This window comes from Pipra filicauda, unplaced genomic scaffold (assembly GCF_003945595.2).
Source record: "Pipra filicauda isolate LSUMZ 115617 unplaced genomic scaffold, ASM394559v2 scaffold607_size300211_pilon, whole genome shotgun sequence".
NCBI classification, from domain to species: domain Eukaryota; kingdom Metazoa; phylum Chordata; class Aves; order Passeriformes; family Pipridae; genus Pipra; species Pipra filicauda.
In genome coordinates this window covers 22261-41830 of record NW_024104762.1, presented here as the reverse complement: position 1 = coordinate 41830, position 19570 = coordinate 22261, and the positions used below count along the sequence as shown (strand labels likewise).

Below are 19570 nucleotides of genomic sequence, written 5' to 3'. Positions count from 1 at the left end.
CTTGTTATTCCATAAAAAACATTGCACCAGCAGTGGAAGATGGTGGAGCTCGAGCCAGGCCCATGAAATCCCCCATGTGTAATAAAATCCTTTAATCCTGGACTATGGGACCACCTGTACTTTGGGAGAGAAATTCAGCCAGCCAGGAAGAATCTGGAATTTGAGGATTTTAAGGAACCATTTGTCTCACCTGCTCAGGAATTCCAGTGCTGTCACTGGATTTTAGCTCAGGGGGGAAAATGGATAACAGTTTCCCAGAAGCACATGAGCCCTCTTAGCTGGTGTGGGCAGCAGTGGCTGGGAATCTCCTGCCCTGGGGGCCGGGCCTTTTTTGGGATAATCAGCACTTTGCTCTGAAAGTTATTCCTCCCTTTGTGGTTCCTGAAATTGCCTTTAATTAGCATTGCAGCTCTGGGTCTTGGGTGATTAATGAAACATAAAAAAGTGAGCTTAAACTTATAAATAAGCTTAAATCTTTAAAACCTAGCCAGTATCCAAGTCAAAAATAAAAGTTGTCACGGTTAATCTGAGCCTGAAATCATTTCTGACAATAAAGGCATTTAGGTTGACTAAGTGTAGGTTTATATTTGATTTAGATTGAATTATCAGGGCAGTTTTGGTGCCAGAAGCATCTGGAATGCCTTGGTGAATGCAGAGATAGAAATATGTGTGTCTGTGAATGGACTTCACCACCCTGACACCTCCTTCTGTCCCATTTTACCTCCCAGTGGCACTTGTGGTCTTATCTCTAAGCTGGAGCTTTGAAAACCTTGGTCCAGGGTCCTTCTGTCTGGTTGCAGAGGTTCAGCTGTTGTTTTAAGCTACAAAAATGCCCCCTTTCACTCAACACCCTGAGGAAAAACACCATGATTTGTCCCTTCCTGGGTGTTGGAAGGACATTCCCACATCGTGGAAATGTTGGGCCACATTCACTGTTCGTGTCAGGAGTAGATCAGACCTGCAGCAAGATAGTTGGGGGTGAATTCCAGGCTCTTCCTTTCCCTGCTTGGAGAGGGACCTTGGACGAGGGATGGAGGGACAGGACAATGGGAATGGCTTCCCAGTGCCAGAGGGCAGGGTGAGATGGGATATTGGGAAGGAATTCCTGGCTGGGAGGGTGGGGAGGCCCTGACCCAGGTTGGCCAGAGAAGCTGTGGCTGCCCCTGGATCCCTGGGAGTGTCCAAGGCCAGGCTGGACGGGGCTTGGAGCAACCTGGGCTGGTGGAAGGTGTCCCTGCCCATGGCAGGGGTGGCACTGGATGGGCTTTGAGGTCCCTTCCAACCCAACCCAGTCTGGGATTCCATGTTTCTGTGGATTCATCCATCCAGGATGGCAGGAGCACAGTGGGCACTGACTGTCCACTCCTCTCCTTCCTCTCTCATCACCCCCCAAAAACTGGCCAGGGGAGCCCATCAGCTCCTGCTGTGTTTGCCTGTCTGCTGCCATGTCCCAAGGGAAAGGAGGAGAGGAAACGGCCTTAAATCGCCCCAGAACAGGTTCAGATTGGAGATTAGAGACAAGCTTTCCCTGCAGGAGTGGTCAGGCCTTGGAATAAGCGTGCCAGGGAGGTGGTGGAGTCCCTGTGTGTGGGAGTGTTCCAGAGGCCCTTGGGAACATGGATTTTAGGGGTGGATGTGGTGGTGCTGGGGTGGGACTGGGTGATCCTGGAGCGCTCTGCCAGCCTGGATGACTGTGGGATTCTGTGCCCCCTTTGCCAACGCAGTGCCCTGTTGTGTTGTCTCCTCCCAGCCCAAGCAGCCAATCCACACCAGGCTCACCCTTTGGCTCTGGGGGTCCATCCTCTCAGACCTTGGCTTTATTTATCTGTGATAACTCAGTGGGACTGCGGGGCCTTTGCGTAACGTTTTTATCAGGAGCCTTGGCGTTGTTGTCTTTGGGGCAGCCTCTCCTCCTGTTTGCACAGTCTGGGGCAGTCCAGGTGTCGTCATAGGGAATGTTTGTTTGTGGAAGGGTGATGGTTGTAGCCCCCTGAGCCCACGTACCCTTGGCCACAATGGCAGCACTGGTCCTTCTAATTAACTTCAGCTTAATGTACAAAAAAAATGTTCTGATTCCCCTTGGTCTCGGTGAGGTGGGTTTAGTGCAGCACTGCAAAAAGAAGGAAAAAAAAGAAAATAGATGAGTTGGAATTCCACCACCAGCCACTTGCTTCATTCCCCACACCCTGCTGGCACGAATATCCTGAGATCATAGAATCATGGAGTGGTTTGGGATGGAAGGGACCTTAATGCCCATCCAGTGCCACCCCTGCCATGGGCAGGGACACCTTCCACTAGCCCAGGTTGCTCCAAGCCCCGTCCAACCTGGTCTTACATCTGTAAAGCTTCATGGTGACTCTACGAGGGAGGAGACTGGCTGAAAAAAAGATTATATTCTGGTTAAAGTCAGTGCTGACCAACACTCCTGATGGGATCTCACCCCCCTTTGTGTCTCCACCAGCTGTCCCGGTCAGTGATCACGCTGCCCTCGCCCAGTTCTGCAGAGATCAAGACATCAGGCTGGTGGTGGTTGGTCCAGAGGTCCCTCTTGCTGCTGGTAAGAGAAACAAGCTAAAAATCACAGCCTTCAGCTTTTAGGAAGAAAGGGAAATTTTAGTCCTCATCTGTCATCACTCAGCACTGTCCGAGTGTCTCCAGTGGGAATGGAACAGATCCTCTGGGACACCTTCCCTGAAACTGGGGGTTGTGCTGAGGTGAAAATGAATTTCTGAAGGATATTGTGTTAGTAATAAAAGCAGTTTTGGTTTTCCAAATGTTTTGAAATAATTATCGTTTGAGTCTTGGTGAAAAAAAGATAAATATAAACATGCTGGTAATTTTTCTGTTTGAACCTTTTACCTGTGCAACCATTGGCACCTTCACAAAAGCCTAATGTTGGCTTTTGAGTTAAAAGATCCAATAAACCAAAGGGGGATTGTCACCTCTCCCCAAATCCTCGGAGCCTCAGGAGTCGCAGGCTCCTGATTCCGGGGAGGAATGCAGCCAGGGCCCAGCTGGGCAACAGGCACTGCAGAGATGTATGTGACTTGTTATTCCTGACATCCTCGTTCCAAGGAGTCAGTGCTCCTGTGTCTTGGCCTGCCCGACTGCCACAGATCACCTGGAGGTTCATACCATGTTTGTGTTGTGTTTGCAGGGGTTGTGGATGACCTGACAGCAGCTGGGATCAGGTGTTTTGGCCCCACAGCAAAGGCAGCTCAGCTGGAGTCCAGCAAGAGCTTTTCCAAGGCCTTCTTTGACCGTCATGGCATCCCAACTGCGAGGTGGAAAGCCTTCACTGACCCCAGGGCAGCCTGCAGCTTTATTAACAGGTACAGGGCTGGGCATTTGAGGCATATTTTTATGTGCTGGATATCCAAACCCAGTCAAATGATTGCTGGTGTATCGATACCTTTGCGATGGAACATCTGGAAAGGTGTTAAAGGATCACCTACCACTGTCAAAGTGCAGCAGGTGATAGAAATGGTTCTTACCTACTGCTCCAAAGTGAAATTACAGTTCAGTGCTCAGTTTACAGGAGAATGTAGGACAGGTTTTATTTCTTTTCAAACTCCTGCTGTGGAGACCCAGCGAGCAGCCTGAGAACCATCTGTTCTGGTTCTTGGCCTCTTCTCCAGGAGTATATTTGGAGACTTACTCAGCAACTGATGGTCTGCTCCTCAGGGTACAACCCAGGTGACCCCAGATGATACAGGAGTGAATTATTGCATGGAAAGCAGGAATGAACACTCATGGAATTCAGTGGTAGGGCAAAGAAACACAAACCCTTCCCAGGCAGAGCAGGAGGAGCCTGGTTTGATCTGTGTGTTACTCAATAGGGTTGCTATGAAAACACAGAAGTGTTCTGACCTTTTGATCTCTCAACTCTTGAAATGCTCAAATTGTCTTTGCAAAGGTTGTTTAGTGTTGAATGTCTGTCCTGTGCCTCTGCAGTGCAAACTTCCCTGCTCTGGTGGTGAAGGCCAGTGGCCTGGCAGCTGGCAAAGGAGTCATCGTGGCCTCGACCAAGGCAGAGGCCTGCAAAGCTGTCACTGAAATGATGCAGGTGAGCAGGGATGTCACACACTCACCTGGGTACACAGGAACCCTCTCAGAGATGTTCCTTATTTCTGTGTGACAGGAGCTTGGCTGGAAGACATCAAACCTTCCACCCGTTATTTGGACAGCTATGGAGCTCTGTTATATTTATTGCTGGAGGCATACTTCCTGTAGGCTCAAATAAAATCCTTCTTCATGAAAACCCACCTTGATTTCACTTATTTGTACATACATTTCCTTTTTTTATTATACCATCTGAGGCTGCTGCAGCCAAGCAGGAACAGGAGCTCTGACACTGAGGAGGATCTTTACAAGCACCATTAGCTTTAGGACTCATCACACAGCACTTGAATGTACAGTAAAATTCTAGTGGAATTATTCCAAGTGAAGTGTGCAATGAGGTAGGATATTCTGCAAACATATTTGGAGCATCAAAATTAGAAGTGAGGCAAAATTCAGTGATTTTATCAGACCAGTGAGGAGCACAGAGCTGAGGCTGCCAGGCCAGGCCCTCAGCTGGTGTCAGCAGAGGAGCAGTCTAAAATTCCATGGAGCTCTGCTGATCCCCAGGAGATGGGATCTGACAGACCTGTGTTTCAGTGTGGGTCTCAGCAGGGGCTCTGCAGTCCCATTTTGGGGGGTGAATAAGACAATAAATGTCTTAACGTGTGCCCCAATGTCGTGTACAAAAAACTGTGTGTTAGGGAGTCTTATAGACCCCAAAATTACCTTGTCAGTGTGGGCTGCTTGTTCTTAATTACCCAGAACATGCAGTCAGCGTTCAGACATTGCCCTGGGATATGAAAATCTCACTCCCTTCCCATGTATTGTATAAAACTGCACTTTCCTGGCAAGCAAAACTTCAGATGGGAGACTCGACAGTCGTTGCTGTTGGTCTCAGTGACATGGGGGCAAAATTCAGCTTGTGGAATTGCTCAGGAATCACAAATAACCCCTGCCATTTGAAAATACTCAGTAAGAAAACCTGCATTTATTTAAGAATAATCAGAAAAGAGGAACAAAGAATTTCCCACTGCTGGCACCCCCTGGGGGGAGAAGGGATTCAGAGTCTCAAACCTGTGCTGTGGGTTTTTTGCTGTATTAAAAGTATTTATTTCTTGTTCCATTTTCAGTACTTTAAAACCAGTGAAACAGAAGTAAAGAGATTTTTTTGTTTTCCTGTAGGATAAGAGTTTTGGCACAGCTGGGGAAACTGTCGTTGTTGAAGAGCTTCTTGAAGGAGAAGAGATTTCTGTAAGTGCATCTCACTGTAACACCTTAATTCCACCTGCCCTAAACTACCTGGGACACACTGTAGGACTAACCCCACCTGCAAAGGGGAGAAATCTATTCTTTAGTAAATGAAAAAAAATCATTGTGTCAATTAAAACCAGTTACCTGGTGTAAATAAAGTGGTATTAATTAAAGACAGCTGTGCTAAGAGCCAAACTCCCTGTGGTCTGTTAAAATAAATCACATTAAATAAGAATAACTCAAACAGCTGTTGCCACATGGAAAAAAAACCAATCCTTGTTTTGACAGTGTTGGTTTACTCTGCAGAGGTAGAGAGAACTTTTCCTTCATTTTAAGCTGCTTCAACCCCTTCATTTAAAAACTAGAACTTGGAATACCCAGCAGACTTACTTAATACAACAAATACAATAAAACAAAATCCAGTTTATGGGTTTTTTTTTCTGTGCTGACTGACAACAGTGAAGAAAATGTACTGCTTTCCTTGCCCAGCAAGATAATTCACCTCCCACAAATCACATATTTTTAATATATTAATATTTTAGCTTTTTTTTCTTTTTGATTAGCAGAATCCTTGCTTGATTTATCAATTTTATAATTAGCATTATAAAATGGGTTTCAGTGCTGTTCACATTAGTCCAGACAGTGAACAACATTACCCAGCTTCAGTGAGCAACATCAGCCAGCTGCAGAAGCTGCCAGCAGGCTTGTAATTATGAAGATACTGAGGATAAAAGGAACTGCTATATAAATAATTTATAAATAATTCACGAGCAAGCAGCTTTCTCAGCGAGGAAAAGGAAGCCTTGGAAGCAATGGAATGCCTTCCTTCCGGGGCAGGGGGAGGGAGGGGAGGGAAGCAGTAATTTCCACCGGGCTGTGTTTTAATTTTTTAATTTCTTTTTAAAGTTTTGAGTGTTTCTTTCCAGTGCAGCCGCCGGTGGTGTAGTTTTTACCTGTTTCATTAGAGGTGATTTCTGGAGGAAGGTCGTAGGAAACGAGGGGAAGGCAACTCTTTAGAATCCCGTGGTTTGTTTGGCGAGGGGGGCAGAGTTGTTCCTCCTCAGTGTCCCCGCAGAGCAGCTGCAGTCCCGCTGTTCCCCCTCAGCTGCAGAATCCCCCAGGCTGGAATTTCAACGCTTCCCTGTTCCCCAGTGCTTGTGTTTCACCGACGGCGTCACCGTCGCCCCGATGCCGCCCGCCCAGGACCACAAGAGGCTGCTGGACGGGGACGAGGGGCCCAACACGGGAGGGATGGGAGCCTACTGCCCAGCTCCTCAGGTAAAAATGGGATGGTGGGGAAGGGAAGAAGGGGTGGGTGAGGAGATGTTTCACTACAAAGCATGTGGGAATGTTCAGCTCCACCAGGATGAACGGGAGGGAACGGGCTCCTGTGGATGGGGAGAGCTGCCTAAAACAGACAAGGCCAAGTCAAATCCATCACTTACTAAATTTCCCTGAAGAGGAGGGTATTCCTACTGAGTTCCTTGGAATTTTAAAGGTGGAAGTGGTGTTTTTACAGCCTGGGTTTTGAAGTGTTTTGAAGGGCTGATCGTTAGAACCAAGTGCTCCAAAGCCACACTTTTACCCTGTGCCAGGCAAAGCTGGGGATGAGTTTCTGCTGTGCCTTGAGGCAGTTTGGTGCCTGTTTGACAAGGAACTTCTGTCTGCAAAAATAGAGGGAAAAGAATGATTAGTTTTCCATTGGATGGAATGTCTTGGAGTGAGCAGGAGACCATCCAAGTGTTCTGCTCAGGTCTTAAAAACACAAAATCGTGCCCTCCCTTTTCACAAACCCTGTTTTCTGGTCCTGTTTTATTAGATTTCTAAAGATTTGCTGCAGCAAATCAGAGATACTGTACTTCAGAAGACTGTTGATGGCATGAGGAAAGAAGGTGTCCCCTATTTGGGTAGGTACAGAAGTCTGGGATTTTTAATCATAAGGAGAAAGACCTTTTATTTCGCTTTTTCCTCTTTGTAGGCCTAACTCAGCCTGGAAGGTAAGGGAGGTAGCTTTGATTTCTTTGGCAGCTGGGTTTGGTGTCACTGGCTTGATTCAGAGTCCATGGAAATCAATAGATGTCATTTCCTGAATGGGGGATAATTGTCAAGCAAGGAAGAACAGCCAGGAACAGCAAAACTGTGACCACAACTGTTTCTGCCTGATTTATTGTTCCATTTCTCAAGTTCAGTGAGCACAGGGGACATCCTTCTAAACCCTGTTATCAACAGACTCAAAACAAATGAGCTGGGCAGTTGCTGAGGGAGTTTTTCACATCATTTTCTGTCCTAGGTGTGCTTTATGCTGGATTAATGCTCACCAAAGATGGGCCTAAAGTTCTGGAGTTTAACTGCAGATTCGGTGACCCAGAGTGTCAGGTGAGTTATTCTGGGGGTAGATACAGTTTGGCATTAGGGGAGAAAAATCTGTGACCATCTACCACTGTTGTTAACCAGCTTTTGGGTGAATAATTAGCTAATTGCACCGAGACTTAAAATATTTGGGTTATTTATTCAGGACAGAAGATCTGTTCGGAAATTGCTCCATTCCAGAGAAGATTTCAGCAGGCTGGACTCAAATCTGGGCTTCACAGGGGCCAGCTTGACTGGAATTCAGCACTTCCCTATCTTTTCTGGAATGGAGTTGGATTTTTTTTTAATTTATTAAAGAAGCCAACACTTCTTTTCCCCACTCCCAGTTCGAAAGTGGAAAAAACTCTCTTAATTTCTGTTCTCCAGGATAAATAGGGTTCTTTGTCCTGTACCTTTTCCCCTCCAGATGTAACAATTCCCTTCTTTTACCCATAGAAATTACCTTCAAGGAAGGGTGCTTTTAAGGGTACCCAGATTACAAGCAGTATGTGTGAAACACTTAATGTTATTTTTACAGCTGCATTAGTGTCTTTTGAAAGGCCAGGGGAGAAAACAGAGCACTGCTTGGTTTGACTGGCTGCTCTTGTGTTTCTGCAGGTAATTCTGCCCCTGCTGCAGAGTGATTTGTACGAGGTCATGCAGGCAGTTGTGGACAAAAGGCTCTCCAGCTCCCTGCCAGTGTGGCTGGAGGGCAGTGCAGCCGTGACCGTGGTCATGGCCAGCCAGGGCTACCCGGGGGCCTATCCCAAGGGCTTGGAAATCACAGGTAAGTGCAGCAGGAGAAACCACAGACGGCTCCTTCCTCCCCTGTTCTCTCTCTTGCTGGGTGAAGGTGAATCCCTGGAGCTGAGGTCCATGCAAACTGGGGTTGTGGGGCAGCAAGAACCAGCTGAATTTTCACCCCTCTTGGTTTGTTCTGTTGTATTTTCGATTCTCCACGTTCCTTTAACGTTGGCACAGTGTTATTTAACATTATTTAACACTTGACATTGGCACAGTGTTACTTAACATTATTTAACACTTGACATTGGCACAGTGTTGTTTAACATTATTTAACATTGGCACAGTGTTATTTAATACCTGCTGCAGTCCAGGGGTTCTGCTCGCTGATCCCTACAGTGCTGCTGCTGTTTGTGCTCTGTGTGGCCCTGGGGCACACAGCCCAGTGGAATCACACGTGGGCTGAGGTGTGTCAGTGAGTTCCCCTCCCCTGACACGCAGGCAGACTCGTCTCTCCCACGAGTGCAGTTTTTCCCAGTGTGTCCCCGTTTCCCAGCGCGCTCACGCTGGCCCTGTGGTTTCTGAGTGTCTGTTCACTGAGCACGTTCTAACCAACAGCTTTCTCTGCCTTTCTTCTCTCTCCCCCCCCGGCAGGGCTGGCCCAGGCCCAGCAGCTGGGGCTGGAGGTGTTCCACGCTGGCACGGCCCTGCGGGACGGCCGGGTGCTGACCAGCGGGGGCCGCGTGCTGACCGTCACCGCCCTGGGCCACGACCTGCCCACGGCCCTGCAGCAGGCCAACAGGGGGGTGGCCTCCATCCACTTCCAGGGGGCCATCTACAGGAAGGACATTGGTGCTCGGGCCATAGCTTTCCTCAGGCAATCCAGGTAGATATTCCAAACGCTTCCAGTGGAAATAACACCCCTGCTTGACATGCAGATAGCACCCCTGGCCCACGTTAGTCACTCTTGGCAGGAGTGATTCCGTGTCACTCTTGGCAGGTTTTAACCACTGTCCTTGTACTCAACCTCAGCAAGACCAGCCAGGGAGGAACAGGCTTTTGGATGACTCTCTTCCATGTTCTTAGTCCCAAATATCGATTAAACCGCAGTGGAATTAAACTAATCAATTAAACCACCCAGGAATCATTTGTGCTGCTCCTGGCTGTTAGACCTGTTTTGGGGAAGGTCAACTTCTGGTTCTTGGGCCTGAAGTCACAGCTTTTGCTCTGGATTTGTATTGTCCAGAAGTCTGATGTTAATATTAGTATCAGGAAATGTGGTCACAGCCCCAAGAGACAGGGTGGGATTGTTGGGGTGTCCTGTTCAGGGCCAGGGGTTGGACTGGATGATCCTTGTGGGTCCCTTCCCACTCAGGATATTCCAGGATTCTAAATATGAACAAAGTTTGAGCTGATCTATTGGTTCATTTTAGAGTTTTTAGAAAGGGTTAAAGTTATCTTGAAGCCTCCACCTTGTTGGGATACACATTGTACTGGAATGGGTGGCCAGCAGCATGGTAGGATTTATCATTCCTTTTCATCCTTATTCCTTTAATTTTCACAGTGTTCAGTTTGAGCAGTCTGGAGATCACGTGGGTGTGGGGTTTTTGTTTATAGCTGTGAGTCCTGTTGTCCCTCTCATGTCACTGAAAGCTTCTTGCAGGTTTTTAGACTCCTTTTCCCCTGATCTGAAGCAGCTCTGCCTGTCTCCAGTTAGCTCCAAACACCCCTTTTGCTAATGAGTTATTTTGTAGCCTGGGGGCACTTCAGTGAGTTCAGTCGGTGCTGACAGTGGGTCCTGTTAGGATTCTGTAAAATGGTGATCAATAAACTTCCTGAATGAACAAGGGTGTTGGTATTTAGTCTTCTTTCTCTCCCAAGTGCTCTGCATCCCTTGAGCAATGGAGGTGGCACCGTGGAGTTGGGATCTGTGTTTGTAGGAGTAAATAATGAGGTCAGTGTGTGAGGCAAGAGGAGGCTTTTAATGAGCAGTTCCCTGCAGCACTGGGTTCATGGGCCACAGCCAGCAAGTTTCCTGCCTGGAGTGCCTGGCTGGGAGGATCCCTGGCTCATCAAGGAGCCTCCTGGGAGCCCTTTGCAGTCCCTGCCTGTCTCAGTGCCCTGGGCTCTGCCCCAGGCTCTGCTCCTGGACTGGCAGAACAGTTGGGAATGTGTCAATCCCACAGTCCCAGGCTGGTCTGGCTTGGAAGGGACCTCGGGGACCATCCAGTTCCACCCCCTGCCATGGGCAGGGACTCCCTCCACCAGCTCAGGTTGCTCCAAGCCCCATCCCCGTTGGATTTGCTGCCCACAGGGAAGGAAGGGGAAAGGTTGGCCTGGAACGTTGGGGACTTACCAGGAGGATTCATCCCAAGGCATTTCCCTTCAGGAAAACAGCCAGAACATTTACTCAGTATTTCAGAAGATCTAAATAATTAGAGATTCATTTAAAGGACCCAAGGTGATTAAAAAAAAAAAAATCTAGAAATTTAAAATACTTTTAAAAACAAGGTGAAAATCTGGTGTTTATCATGAGAGAGCCTGACTTTGCTCTCTAGTTGTTGCAGGCCACTATTTCCTTGAACAGAATTGTGATAATTGTTTTCCTCTTGCCAGCTCTTGACAGGGATGTGGTGGCAGTGCAGACACCTTGGTATTTTCCTGGTAGCACCACTCTTGGGCCAGTTATTCTGGGATTTTAGTCTGCCCTGGTCAGTGCCAGATATTACAGCAATGATCTTCACAGGAGAAACAGTGTCCTAGACACTAAAAAAAATTCTCACATCTTAAAATTAGATTTAATAGAGTACAAAAACATTTCCTCTGTTTTATGCAGTTTAAACATTTGTATCTGTCTCTTACTGGTTTTTAATATTTCCTGAATTCTCAACCTGGTTCCTGTGATGGGTTTTGGGGATTAACTGTATATCTTTTTGTTCAGCTGAGTCGATTTTAAATGAGTTTCAGTTGTTTGGTTGTATTGTCCTTGTTAATCAAGAGTGTGTTTCACCCTTAGAATTTGAACTTCAGTCTGGATCCCATCAATAAGAGAGAGAAAGTAGGGCTGGACCTAAAATAGGGATGCAGCTGGTTCCTCCCACTGCCAGCATGGGAATAACAGCTGCTTAACTGGAGTGAGATGTGTTTGGTGGGAGTTAAAGGTCATTAAAATCTCTGGCTCCAGAAATAAAAGCTCCTGCTGGAAATAGGAGGTGGTGCCTCATGTCCCCAGTGAGTTGTGGGGACACAGGGGACACAAACACTTCTTTGTACATAAACCCCACCTGGAGCTTCCTGACATTCCTTTCTAGAGTCCTAAAATCCACCTTAGAACTTGGGTCTTTTTAAACTAAATTTAAAATATATTGTTTAGTAGAAAGTCCTTTTAGGTGGAAAGGGCTGGTTTTGTGGTGGGATCCTCCCAGGTGGGAAGGAGAGGCCACCCTTCAGCTGCAGCTGTAAAACCCTGCAGGTGTCGAGGTCATTGATTTATTTCTGCCTCTTTTGCCTTGTTGTTGGGGTTTTCTGCTGTTGGTTTTGTCCTGGGATTTCACTGGATGATCCTGATGCCACTTTGAACTCTGGAATATTCAAGTCCTGCTTCTGGCAGTGTCTGTGGTGCAAACCCCCCATGCTTTGTTTCTTTGGTGCAGTAATCCCTGTCCCCAGGTCAGGTTCCAGACAGCAGAAAGGCTCAGCCTGGAGCTGCTGAGCCTGCCTGGGGTGAGTCCTTGGAGATCAGTTCATGGGAACAGAGTCACTGGGCAGGGGGAGAGCAGTGGGGTGGGAGGGCAGGATGGCATTCCAGGCAGGGCATCCCTTAGGGATGGGAACAAGGGAATCCTGGTGGGAAACAGATGTTTGGGATTCACCGGTCAAATAATGTTTGCAAACAGATGTTTGGGATTCACCAGCCAATTCCATAACCCCTTTTCCCGTTTTTCCAGAGGCCTGACTTACAAGAACAGTGGGGTGGACATTGCAGCAGGGAACACTCTGGTTCAGAAGATCAAGCCCTTGGCTGCAGCCACGTCCAGGTCAGGTAAGACATGGACCTCCTGCTCCTGGGCCATGGAATGAGGGTTATCTCTGGATCTGGATCTAAACCTCCTGCCTGTGTGTTCTGGGTGTTCCCAGGTGACACAACAAATATCAGTGGGAAGCAAATGCCTGTGATTTCCTCCAGGCAGGCAGGTTTTCATCCCCAAATGACTCTAAACTACATCTCCTGAATGCCAGGGGTGTTAGAGAGCACAGGACAAATGCAAGCAAAAGCCCCACCATTTCCTGCTGGGTTTGATTGCATGGGTTGTTATTTCTTGCAAAGTGAACTATTTAATTTTGGGGGGATGAATGTGTAGAAAGGTTACAATTCCTGAGACAGATGTGGAAGACACATCTTTTGCTTGGTTAAAACAGCATCAATTGGTGCCTTTTTTGCTCTAGCAAGTCCTTGTAATTCTTTGGATAGATTTAAATTATAAAAAAATGTATTAAAAAGCTCTTTTACTTCAGATTAGCTGAGAACCTTCTGATAAAATCAGATATACACAGAGAGAAAAAAACAGAGATACACACACCAGTACAACCAGTAGCAGTCTGTTGCCACAATTCCTCCTCTATTTTTCAGAAAAACACTCAGTGCAAGGGTGAATTATGTCAGTCACAGTAATTGGTGACTGTTCCATCACCAAGTCTGGGATTTTTAGGCTTAAGTTAATGATGAATTAGAGACAAAGCCAACCCAGGCAGATTAGGAGCTCCTGTGCCTCTGGGAAGAGGCTCTAAATGCCAGAGAAAAGTTTCCTGGTGACAAAGCAAAGTTGTGTTGACAAGTATTGGAGAGAACTTGTGTTGGAGATCCTGGAGAAGCCCCTGGAAGTAAAACTGGGCTCTTTCCTCCTGTTTCCTGACAGGCTGCAATGCAGAACTCGGGGGCTTTGCTGGGCTCTTTGACTTGAAGGCAGCTGGTTACAGAGATCCCATCTTGGTGTCTGGAACTGATGGGGTTGGCACAAAACTCAAGGTAAGGTGGAAATCCACGTAAAGGAAGAAAAAATAGCACAGGAGGGAAAATGTTTTAACGGAAAATATGGGTTGTCTGGTAAAAATACCTATTTGTCTTTCTAAAAAAAAGGGATGAAAACTGAAATTGCCCTTTTTCAGGCAAAAGAATTGAACACACATCTCACTTCTGGCCTGTAAATAGCCAGAAGTTGATATGATGCCTAAAATAAGTGGGTTTTAAATATTAATTATGAAATCAGGAGCTCTGTTTCACGAAGGCAGAACCTCCACACTCCAAAAAATCACTCAGGGGGGAAAACCATTTAATCCCACGGTCGTGTTGTGCTCAGGCCTTTCCAGGAAACCCCTTCCAGCTCTGCCCCCTGCTAAGTGTCTGTGGGACTCGCCAGGGGAGACAGGAATAATTCCTGAGGAGAGCTGGGAGAGCCCCCAGGGATGGTGGCAGATGGAGCTGCTCCTCCAGCAGCCCCAGGAGGGCCGGCTGGGATCCGGGGCCGGTGGGATCCGGGGCCGTCGGTGCTTTGGGCCCGGCCCAGCCCCCCGCTGGTGTCTGGGGTTCCCAGCCCACCCCAGAGGGTCTGGGTGTGTTTTGCAGATTGCACAGGAGTGTCACAAGCACGACACCATCGGGCAGGACCTGGTGGCCATGTGTGTCAACGACATCCTGGCCCAGGGAGCAGAGCCCCTCTTCTTCCTCGACTACTTCGCCTGCGGCAAACTGGACGTGGACGTGGCTCAGGGGGTCATTGCAGGGGTTGCTGATGCCTGCAAGAAGGCTGGCTGTGCTCTGCTGGGTAGGAACAGCCTCCTCTGGAGGGTGTGGAAAAGCTTATGCAGGATCTTTGTAGTTGATTTTAATGGGGTTGTTTTCCTGCTCTCTTGAAGAATCTTAGAGGGGTAAAAAGAAAGAATCCCAGAAGGTTTGGGTTGGGAGGGACCTTAAAAACCATCCAGTGCCACCCCCTACCGTGGGCAGGGACACTTTCCACCAGCCCAGGTTGCTCCAAGCCCCATCCAACCTGGCCTTGGACACTTCCAGGGATCCAGGGGCAGCCACAGCCTCTCTGGGAATTCTATCTCAGCCCCTCCCCACCCTCCCAGCCAGGAATTCCTTCCCAATATCCCATCTCTCCCTGCCCTCTGGCAGTGGAAGCCATTCCCCCTTGTCCTGTCCCTCCATCCCTTGTCCCCAGTCCCTCTCCAGCTCTCCTGGAGCCCCTTTAGGCCCTGGAAGGGGCTCTCAGCTCTCCCTGGAGCCTTCTCTTCTCCAGGTAACACCCCCAGCCCTCCCAGCCTTTCCTCCCAGCAGAGCTGCTCCATTCCTCTGATCGACTTCCAACCAAGATGATTTCCCCAAGATGAACATATTCCAAAATGTTAAGACTCAAATTTAGATGTTTTCCTTTTCAGCCCTAGAATACAAGTACATAAAGTGTTTTACTGCCAAGTTCTGTGTGTGCTCTGCTGTCCAGTGATCTGGTTAGCCACCAACACAAGACAGTATTTCCCTTCTGGAATCATTAAAAATACACCCTTACCACTGCTCAACTCAAGGAAAGTGTTTCTAGGTCAGCGAAACCCACATTCTTTTGTATAATTCTTATGAGAGGACTTCAAAACAGGGTTCAATTTTAAACCAGTGAAACCCAGAGAGTTCTGTTTCCTCACAAAGTTTTTTGCTTTTCCTTCTTTTTTTTTTGTAAAATCAGACGTGTGGAATGACCATGATGTTTCAAAAAAGACCTTTGAGGCAAAAAAATGACAGTTCAAATGTCTTTAGGTAATTCTGTCTTTTTTTCCAGTTCCTTAAGAAAGTTGGGAACAAAGTCCTTTCTCAGTGGGAACGTGTCCTTTTGGGGCCGTTCACCAGCTCTGAACAGGAGGCTCTTTATGCCCTGGTTTATTTTTTTGCTGTGTGAACTCTTGGTCAGCCTTATGTTTGTTTTAAGGTGTTCTCTCCATTTATCAGACACAAGCAGACCATTCATGGGGCAGCACAGGCCCTGCTGTGTGAGATCCCGGGATGAAGTCGCTGCACTGGCAGGGTTGGATTTCCAGCTGGAGACTTTCAAACTGCAAAGGCGTTTTTGCAGCAGCTGAATATTCAGCTCAACAACCCTGAGCTCATCCCAGCCAGGGGCTGAGGGTTCCTCTCCTGCCTGGATGTGCACAAACTTCATTAAATATGGATTTAAGTGTTGGGCAGGGCGTGGAGCAACCTGTCTAGTGGAAGGTGGGACAAGATGAACCCCAGACCAGGCTGGGGTTCTGGGATTCTGTAATTAAAAAAACCAGTCTGTGAACGTCTCCTGAGCTTGAAACCTGGGGAACTCGCAATCCTGTGGCTTCTCAACCCCCGCCTGTGTGTTCTGTGGCTCCCCAGGAGGAGAGACGGCCGAGATGCCGGGCATGTACCCGCCCGGGGAGTACGACCTGGCCGGCTTCGCCGTGGGGGCCGTGGAGAGGGGGCAGATGCTGCCCCAGCTGGACAGGATCTCGGATGGGGACGTGCTCATCGGGGTGGCCTCCTCTGGGGTGCACAGCAACGGCTACAGCCTCGTCAGGAAGATCGTGGAAAAGTCCTCCCTGGACTTCTCCTCTCCCGTTGGTGCCTCTGGGGACCAGACTTTAGGTACTGCCTGGAGCCTGAGCTTCCCAGCACTTCACACGACTCTTTGGGCTGGGCCTTTGCTTTTGCAGCTTTTCAAAGGCACCAGGAAAAATGTGTTCCATCTTTAAGGTGTTTTCATCTTCTTTTTGTCTCCTGTGGGTCACGTGTGCAGGAAATCAATGGAGGGAGGGGGATAAACAGCTACTTGTGTGCTAGGAAAGGCAGAACACTGGGCTTCTCTCTGTAGCACAGTGGGCACTAATTTCCCCCATTTTATGGTGATTAGCCTTTCCTTCTGTAACTGGTCTTTTTTTCCTCCTCTTCCAGGAGAGCTCCTGTTGACCCCAACCAAACTCTACAGCAAGACCCTGCTGCCCGTGCTGCGCTCGGGCCACGTGAAGGCCTTTGCCCACATCACTGGGGGGGGACTGCTGGAAAACATTCCCAGGGTGCTCCCTGACTCCTTCGGTGTCGTTTTAGGTGAGGTGACAAGAAAGCTGTGGGCAGGTCCTGCTGTTGCTGTGGGTTATGTGGGAGCCTGTGCACGTGCAGGGGCTGGACATACCTGTCTGGAAAGGGCTGAGTCTGGCCTTGGACCTGACCCAGGGCCAGGCAGAACACTGCAGTGTAAAGGCTGCTCCCCACTGACGCCCCTTCCCCTGGGGGTGCTTGGGATTGGATTTTTTAGGATACTTGCATAAAGCAAACAACCCTAAAAGCAATCCCAAGTGAGCTGCTGCCATTTGCAATCACCCACGAAGTCATTGCTACTTAAATGATACTCATGAGGTGTTCAGCTGGCATTCAGGGGGGTTCTGGGCTCAGATACATCTCCTGCTATTCAGCATAATTCACCCTCACCACTACCTGCTCAGGTGTGCTGGAGAGAGGCTTTCCCTGCTGGAGAAGCTGGGATGTGGAAAGGGAAATGACTCACTGTAGGTTGTGAGAGTTCTGGGGGTTGGAGAGTAAAATAAGGGAGCTGAGATTGAGGTTTGAACTCCAGAACTGCAGGTAAATCATTCTGCCACTTGTCCCCAGTGACACTACTATAGACCTGTGTATATATATATATAATGTATATGTTTATGTGTATTCACACCTCTGCTCTGGGAGAGCTGGGGGGGCTCACCTGGAGAAGAGAAGGCTCCAGGGAGACCTGAGAGTCCTTTGCAGGGCCTAAAGGGGCTCCAGGAGAGCGGGAGAGGGACTGGGGACAAGGGATGGAGGGACAGGACACAGGGAATGGCTTCCCACTACCAGAGGGCAGGGATAGATGGGATATTGGGAAGGAATTCCTGGCTGGGAGGGTGGGGAGGCCCTGGCCCAGGTTTCCCAGAGAAGTTGTGGCTGCCCCTGGATCCCTGGAAGTGTCCAAGGCCAGGTTGGAGCAACCTGGGCTGGTGGAAGGTGTCCCTGCCCATGGCAGGGGGTGGCACTGGATGGGCTTTAAGGTCCTTCCAACCCAAACCATTCCATGGTTCTGTAGAAATGAGATACAACCACTTTCAAGAGAACATGACAAGAAACAAACTTCCTGTCCTTGGAGTTCCTTCCCAGTGCCTCGTCCAGTAGCATTTTTGTGCTGCTGGAAATCACCCTCACCCGGGGGGAACTGAGGGCAGAGGGAGACTCTTGTCACAGATTTTACCTCTTCATACCCCAGTAATTTTACTGTTTGCCCGTTGGTAGTGATTTCCACTCTTGGTTTGTATTTCCAATTCCCTGCAGATGCTCTTACCTGGAAGATCCCTGAAATCTTCAGCTGGCTGCACAAGGAAGGGAACCTGTCTGAGGAGGAGATGGCCCGGACGTTCAACTGCGGGATCGGGGCCGTGCTGGTGGTGCAGAAGGAGATGGCTCAGCAGGTCCTGCAGGATGTCCAGAGACACGAGGCAGCCTGGCTCATTGGGAAGGTTGTCCCCCTGCAAAAAGGTTGTTAAACTTTTTTTTTCCTTGGGAAAATAAAAAAAAAGCAGAGCTGAATTCCCCCTCTGGGAGGGGAGTCTTCTTGGGGATCAGCTGCAAATCTCCTCCTTGGCACCTCCATGACTTTTTTCTTGGGATATTAAATGACATTTCATTCCATTCATCTCTTTCACAGGTACTTTCCTCCTCTTTCTGCTTCTCCCTGTATTTACACGTTGTTTTGTTGGTTTTGGGTGTTTCCTTGTCCTTGCTCAGGCTCTGACAGCGTTCAAGTCCACAATCTGCAGCGAGCCCTGCAGGCCAACAGGTCCCTGTCTGTGCAGAGCCACCTCCAGGGCAGGATGCAGGCAGGCAAGGTGAAGGTGGCTGTCCTGATCTCTGGAACAGGTGAGGAGCACACTCTTTACCCCCATGTGAACCAGACTGTTGGGAAGGAATTCAGCTGGGGTTCCAAGCCCGTGGAGCTCTCCCTGGACACTCTGAGAGGCTTCTAACAGGCAGGAGAGGTTTTGCCCTTGGGTTAATTTCAATCACAAACAGGAGGATTTTTAACCTCTGCTGCAAACCACGAACTGCATCTGTGCTCAGTTCATCCCCAAATCCCTGCCCGTGTCCAGACCCAAACACCCCTGGGGTGCCCTGTGGAACAGCACCATCGTTTCACAGGTAGAGCAGGATTTCTTCCTGCTTCCTGAGTATTCCCACTTACTCAGACCATCATTCCAGTGCTGTCAATTCCCCTTTCCAAGTGCAGTTGCCAGGAAAGGCCCTGGAGCCTTCAGCTCTCCCAGTCAAGCTCAGTGAGATCAATTAAAGCAGGATTAATGTTACATCAGAGCTGTTTGCTTTGGTCTCCCCCACGTTGCTGCTTATTTAAAACCTCTCCCAGCTGCTCACTGGGTTTGTTCTCCAGGAGAGACTTGACATCCATGAATCCTTTCCCCCCAGGCACAAACCTGGAAGCCCTGATCAACAGCACCAAGAAAAGCACCAGTTTTGCCCAGATCGTCCTGGTGGTGTCCAACAAGCCCGGGGTGGAGGGGCTGAGGAAAGCTGAGAGAGCTGGGATCCCTACAAGGGTGAGCATTTCCCTCTTGGAAAAGCAGCCCCCACTAACTCTGACTCCAGCAGGAAGGTGCTGTGAGTTTTCTGGGATAAGAGGTGGTTGGACAGGGAGCCTTGGCTTTTCTCCCTTGGTCTGTCAGGAATTTGTGCCCTTGGGCAAACTAACATGGGGAAACCAAATGCCTCCTTTTCTCCTGCTCTGCCAGCAATCCTGGTGCTTTGGGGAGCACTTTTATATTAAACCAGCACAAAACCTTCACAGCCACAGCTTAAACTTTGCCATTTATTTAACTTTAGTGCATTGACACTAAAGGAACATCCTGTTTTATCTGAGTTGAGCTTTAAAATGATGTGGTGGTTCAACTGAATAAAATAGAGAGGTCACACTCAGTGGGACCCTCCACTGACTTCAGGCTCCCCAGGATTCATTCCCTTGGTGTCCATGGCTCCAGGGCTGCCTTGTCTCTCCAATTACAGATCAGAAATGATCCTGTTCTGACTTAGAAGCATTTTCCAGTCCTTTTCCACTGGGAA

General features: G+C 48.6%; 1 protein-coding gene across 1 annotated transcript in view; it reads left to right on the top strand.

Annotated features, from left to right (window-relative positions):
- Positions 1 to 19570, top strand: part of GART (phosphoribosylglycinamide formyltransferase, phosphoribosylglycinamide synthetase, phosphoribosylaminoimidazole synthetase) — a 34926-nt gene that overhangs the window by 8970 nt on the left and 6386 nt on the right. The window contains exons 4-20 of the mRNA XM_039388087.1: positions 2462 to 2557; positions 3158 to 3332; positions 3955 to 4066; positions 5245 to 5313; positions 6466 to 6591; positions 7133 to 7220; positions 7604 to 7689; positions 8281 to 8449; positions 9058 to 9289; positions 12351 to 12445; positions 13320 to 13429; positions 14027 to 14225; positions 15815 to 16063; positions 16370 to 16522; positions 17774 to 17977; positions 18227 to 18358; positions 18920 to 19050. Of these exons, the coding sequence (XP_039244021.1) occupies positions 2462 to 2557; positions 3158 to 3332; positions 3955 to 4066; positions 5245 to 5313; positions 6466 to 6591; positions 7133 to 7220; positions 7604 to 7689; positions 8281 to 8449; positions 9058 to 9289; positions 12351 to 12445; positions 13320 to 13429; positions 14027 to 14225; positions 15815 to 16063; positions 16370 to 16522; positions 17774 to 17977; positions 18227 to 18358; positions 18920 to 19050 (2426 nt within the window). The remainder of the gene's footprint in view (positions 1 to 2461; positions 2558 to 3157; positions 3333 to 3954; positions 4067 to 5244; positions 5314 to 6465; positions 6592 to 7132; positions 7221 to 7603; positions 7690 to 8280; positions 8450 to 9057; positions 9290 to 12350; positions 12446 to 13319; positions 13430 to 14026; positions 14226 to 15814; positions 16064 to 16369; positions 16523 to 17773; positions 17978 to 18226; positions 18359 to 18919; positions 19051 to 19570) is intronic.